The 6017-nt window shown below is 48.7% G+C and overlaps 1 protein-coding gene across 1 annotated transcript; it reads left to right on the top strand.

Annotated features, from left to right (window-relative positions):
- Positions 1-3976: 3976 nt before the first annotated feature.
- On the top strand, positions 3977-5626 carry ITPRIP (inositol 1,4,5-trisphosphate receptor interacting protein; the record flags this gene model as incomplete). Its single annotated transcript, XM_082001897.1, has 1 exon — positions 3977-5626. The coding sequence occupies one exon, from the start codon at positions 3977-3979 to the stop codon at positions 5624-5626; it is 1650 nt and encodes a 549-aa protein (XP_081858023.1).
- Between the last annotated feature and the right edge of the window lie 391 nt (positions 5627-6017).

Here is a 6017-nt window from a genome sequence, read left to right as displayed (position 1 = left end):
ACCCTGGACATTGTGTTTTAAATGGGAAAAAAATGGCAGGGCCAGAAATTTGGAAAAGGTTGAAGATCACTTTGGGAACTTGCTGTTTAAAAACTCATTAATTTTTTTTTCCTTCATGCTTGAAATTTTGCTAAATTGGGTGCATAGATGAAACAATGATGTTTCTCTTTCTTAGTCTTCAGCTTGGAAACATTTGGACTCTCTCTCTCTTCCCCACACAAAAGCTGTCTCAGCCAGAGCAGGCATAAATATTTTTATCAGACTTAAATTGCTTGGGCTGAAGTTAAAAGCAAGGGAAAAGAGTGGCCTTTGTTTTATGGGGAAGGCTGGACCGCCCTAGCAGGCAGTGCTGCTGGTTTCACCTGTATTATTTAGCCTTTCCATATTAGCCAGGAAAGCTGTGTTTGATGAGATGTGGGAATGCTCTGCTACTTCCCCTGCTGCCGTCAAGGCCAGGCTCCACTGACCTTGGTCACTGAGCACGATTAACCTTAAGCCTTAATTGGGGTTAATGTTTGGCTTCATTTTCTGGTGTGAATAGCTACAGTAGCAAAAGGGCAGTTTTGACCAGGAAAACTTCCTCTGTTCAGGCTGAAAACAGACATGCCTCCTGCAAATTCGTGTCACCTGAAGGTGTTGTCGCTTCCAGTTTTCATCCTGACTCTCTTCCAGAGGTTGATGCCTGTAGAGTTTGCTGGGGGAAAATGCTGTGCTTCCTAACCTACTCCTGCAAAATCAGCTGGGGTAGCCTAGACCGTCTGTGTGACAAAATGAATTCAGCTCAGTTGGCCAGTGATGGATTTGGGGATGTCTGGCCTAACCCCTTCTGCTAGCAGAGCTTTGGGGTGGGTAACCTCTGGAAGTGGTGTGCCCATGGGCAGCTGGGCATGGAATAGTCTTGAAGAGTACAAGAAGATCTTAAGGAAGCTGACTTCTTTCAGCCTTATGCATCTAAGAAGTAATCCAGTAACACTAAAACATCCCATCCACAGGGACAGAGGTCTAGCGGAACACAGCAGCAACGTCATGCTGGTCAAGACTGCAATGGAGGCACCTGGCCCTTGGCCATGTTATTTTTAAGCTTGGAAAGCACACGTGGTCCGCAAGAGCGTAGCACTAAGGAAAGGAAATCGCCAACACTTCCTGCCCTGCCCCAGCAAACTGATAAAGCCCTTTGCAATACAGGGCGACCCCAGTTTATTTTTAAAATGTGGCCAGGCATGGAGCTTACAGAATAACTGGAACACCCAGCTTTGGGCATTAATTCAGCTTTAATTCATTGCCTGATGAATTAAAGAGTTAATGTAAATGTGAAAAGGACGAGAAAGGCCAGCAAACTATCATCTCCAGAGCAATGTCTGTGTAAGGGCATGCATCTATGCATATACATGGGATGTAAAAAAAGGGTAGTTAGTAAATGCTATGCAGGGAGGGGTTCTTAGTGTTATCCTGAGTACCGTGTGAATTTTCTTGTTGCTTGGACAATGCATCTCAATCCTGTTCCCTTCCCTTGTTATTCCGGTCCCAGCCCTCTTGTAAGCAAAGATAATTGCATGCCGAAAGATACCATTCCCATGTACAGTAAGTGCTCACATCGGGGAAATCTAGGTTCCTGCAACCAAAAGCCAACAGTTTGTTGTGTAGTAATGATAACATGGCCCACTGGGATGCATCTCTCTTTATTGCATGCCCTGTGGAGGCATAAATGAGATGATTGCCAGAGATGTTCTCCATCTTGCCCCGAGGCTGGGACAGCAGGGTTACTGTGATGCCAAAACATGGTGTGTTCAGGCCAGGAAGGAGCTATTGCAGGGGGAAAAACTTACAGCCCTCAGCTCCCGGTCCACACACAGCGCCTCACCGTCTCTTGGATCTCTGTGACTTATTCCCACAGCAGGATGAATTGGCTTGTTAGGAATAAGATTACTCTTTCTGGTTCAATTGATTAGGTATTTTATGGATAGATATCTTGGTTTAGCTCACCACCAGCCTAAATGCTAGCAGCTGCTCTATCACCCGAAAACCCCCTCCCAGCTGAGAAAGGGAAATTGGGGAAGGAGAGGAAACTTGTGGGTTGAAATAGGTTGAGATAGAAACAGATTTAATAAAACAATAAAACTAATTTTAATACTAAAGCAATATAAAGTACATAGTTATACTCAGCCCATATAGTGGTCATGAGCTGCGTGCTCCCAGCAGCAAATGTTGGTTGGCAAACCCTGCGAGCAGCACAGCTCCAGTGAAGGGATGGTGGGCATCAGAAGCCAGGTGACAGGTGAGACCCTCCAGGGGTGGCAGCCATTGAGAGAGAGAGCTGTTCCCAGCAGAATTCCCAGTTTATGGGACAAAGTGTCTTACCAACTTCGTTCTCAAGTTATCAACCAGTAATGGGTGCTGCAGTCATCTTAGAAATGCAGCTTTCCTGAACAGAAAACTGATTTTATGATTCTGTCCCAGCAAAACCAGGACAATAGACTTTATTTCTGCAACAGAACCCTTTTTCTCTCAAACACACTTTTGAGGTAGTACAGGGCCTGCGTTAAAATGTCCCAGCTGGAAGAATAAAGACCCATGCTTGTCCATCTTGTCCTTCTGATCTGCCTGTGCTAGGACTGAGGGGTAATGTTGCTAGAAAGAGGGACGGGTGAGCTTGCCATGTCTCAGCAGTGGGTGACAACCTCAAATTGTCCTGCCCTGAGCAGGCACTTGGGATCTTGATAGCGATGCTAGCCCTCCAGAAACAGAAATGCCACCTGGGAGGACACAGCCCAGGTTTTAGCCTGAGCACTCTCTGGCCCGGACCTCTGGGAGGCCTCTTCAGGGCCAGGCGGATGTCCCAGCAATAGGACCGTGTCCCAGAAAGCTGGGAATTAAATTATTTCATCACGTGCCCAATGGCATGGAAAGCTTTATGAGGTGTGAGGTCCGAGCAGCAGAGGCAGTAACCACACGAAGCAACTCCAGAACACCATGGCAGTGTTGCTGGCACACGGCTGCCTGCGCCAAGCACAGTGACCGCAAGGCCCGGTGTGTGTTCTCGCAGCCACGCTGAGGTCACTTCAAGCAGGGGTGAGCTGGCTGCAAGCCCAGCTGTTAAGGGGGTGCTTGGGGAAGATGGCTTACATCAAAGCCATGGTGTTTACCATGTTACTTAGTGTCTTCCACAGATTAACAGTGAAGTAAGCACCAAAAATAAACAAGCCGGTGCTTTTGAAACCACTGCGTTGAAGGAAACTCTTTCCAGTTTAGCAATCTTTCTGCCCCTGCCCTTTTTCCAGGGCCCATCGTCATGAGGCGTCCTGGGGGCCGGGAGGGTTTGCCACAGCCTGATCCTGATGGTGCTGAAAGGCAGGAAGAGCTCCGCCCGTAGTGCCTGCTTAGAAGCACAAAACCATGCAGGCTTGCTCCCACCCAGGTGCACATAACCAGCACCAGCAGCGAAGATTGCCCGGATCCAAGCAGGCTGCGTGGGTCCCCAGACGAGCTTAACATGGAAAGTGGCCAGGACAGCTCTGCCTATGCCATCCCCATGTCTGCAACATTAGCCTCATGTTGAGGGAAAGCAGTGGGCATCTCTAGCCCTGCTTTTTTACATCCAGGGAGGTCCTGCCTCCTTCTTTCCCTTTCTGTCCTGAGAATTTTAAAGGAGGGAGGAAGGACATGCCCTCCCACGCTGCCCCAACAGCATCGCAGTAGGTTGACAGAGCAAGCGCCTTCACAGTTCTGTTCAAAGTTAATTTGATAAGAGGACACTTTCATCCTCACTATCTGCTGATAAAACTCTCTGGGAAGCTTGGTTGATAACTTGCAGAAACAGGCATGTGCTTAGGGGCTTCCAGACTCAGTTTTTTCAGGACTAGAGAGGATGCCAAAGCTTTATTCAACTGGGGAGTTTCTTTCCTTTTTCTTCTTGAGGGAATATACTCTGAATTGTGGGTCATTCTGCCTTTCTTTCTCTTCCAAGGAAGGAACTGCCATGCCCGTGGGAATCTTCCGCGTGTGCCTAGTGGTGATTACAGCTATTGTCAACCACCCGCTCCTCTTCCCTAAAGAGAATGGCACTGTCCCTGAGAATGCAGAAGAAATCATCCAGAAGATGAAGGAGCGGGAGGAGAGCCTTCGGCTGGAGCAGTTGCGCTTGGAACAGGAAATTGCAGACCAGGAAGCCACACAGAAGGCTCTGGAAAAGCCTGCAGAGGTAGTGGAGGAAAGCAAAGAGGAAAAGGTCCGATGGGATATGTGGACTGCTCTTTCCATGGTCATCTTCCTGCTGATCGAGCTCTGGAGGCAGGATTTCCAGGAAGGGAATTGGCAGGACACAGGAGGAGAAGAGGATGACATGGCTGTCCTGGGGAAAGCATTTAAAGGAGTGGCCTTCCCTGACAAGGCTGTCTTGGCCAGCTTCTATGAGAAACGCATCCTGGGTACCACCGGAGACATGGCCAGGATGCGCGAGATGGTGGAAGGCTTTGCAGATGACCTGCTGGAGGCCTTGAGGAGTGTTTGTAACCGGGATGCTGACATGGAAGTGGAGGACTGCATGGGTGTGGGGAGCATGTATGAGAATTGGAGAGTGCGTAAACCTTTTGTTTGTGATCTGATAGTGCCTTTTGCCCCTCCAGAGCCATACTGTTTTCGGTCCCAGACCTGGTGTTCTGGCGACTCTTTTCCCCCAGATGAACAAGGTTATGGCACTATCAAGGTATGCAGGGCAGATGAGGATGTGACAGGTTGCATCTGTGACAAGACTAAACTAGGGGAAGATATGCTGTGTCTCCTCCATAGCCAAGACAATACTACCAAGCCCAGCAGTGAGATGGAAGACCTCCTGTGCTTCAAAAATACTCAATATCTGGATGCCGACCAAGTCATGAAGTGGTTCCAGATTGCCGTCACCAAGGCGTGGAACAGAATCTCCCACAAGTACGAATTTGACCTTTCCTTCAGCCTCCTGGACTCACCAGGAGCCCTGAAGATAAAATTTAGGTCAGGGAAATCTATTGCCTTCAACCTCACCCCTGTGGTGCAGTACGAGAACTCTGATGTTTATTTCATCTCTCATTTCCCTCGGAGTGGTCTTGCAGCAGACCTCCCCTCCAGCACTCACTGGTTTCTTACCTTCGCAGTATATGAGAGGAGGTTCATCCAGCTGGTCTCCAAAATGATGCCTGCTAACGCCTGCCATGTCAGCTGCCTTCAGATCCTCTCCTTCCTCCATGGGAAGCAGTGCAGCCTCTCAGGTCCAAGTGGGCTCACCAACTACCACCTGAAGACAGTGATGCTGCATCTCCTGCAGGCACGTCCTAGTCATGACTGGGCCCCAGAGAAGTTGGAGGCCCGTCTACAGGACATGCTGAAATTCCTGGAGAAATGTTTGCATGAGAAGAAGCTCTACCACTTCTTTATTGGCAATGGGAAGGTACCAGCAGAGCTGGGCTTCCCCACCATATTCCAGAGGGCTGAGCCCCTCAATCTTTTCCGTCCCTTTGTGCTACACAGGGACGTTTACAAGAAGACAGTGGACACATTCCATGAGATGCTCAGGAACATGTCTGCACTGATAAATGAGTACACAGTGCACATTCCCCTTGCACACAGCAATGGGATCCATAAGGAATCCCTTTAACCAAAGCCAGCAGGAAAACACTTGTTCCTCTAAGCACAAGTCCAGAGGGCAGCTTTCCGAAGCCTCCTGGAGACAACTGACTTTTTGCCAGTACAGCTTCTTGTCTGCAGCTGAACCAGTCCTGGGCCACGGTTCTGCAGTAAGGGAGAGGGGATAGTGGGAAGATAGGGAGAAACTGGAAGTCGTGGTATAAAAATAAGTTTTACTCCACTGGTGTGCTGGCTGGGTTTTATGCAGCTAAGAATATATTTTTCTATTGTGCCTCAGTCACGCTACAGTGGTGGTGAGCAACAAATATGACTAATTTATTCAGATGCCTGCAATGCAAACAGCGGTGGTGGCCAAATACTTCATTTCCTTTGGAAGGGGGTAATAAGAGAAGGGGGGAGGA

Source organism: Phaethon aethereus (genome assembly GCF_964289735.1).
Source record: "Phaethon aethereus genome assembly, chromosome: 7".
Classification (NCBI taxonomy): Eukaryota; Metazoa; Chordata; class Aves; order Phaethontiformes; family Phaethontidae; genus Phaethon; species Phaethon aethereus.
The sequence above is the reverse complement of the archived record's forward strand: the minus strand, read 5'-3'. Positions and strand labels throughout refer to the sequence as shown.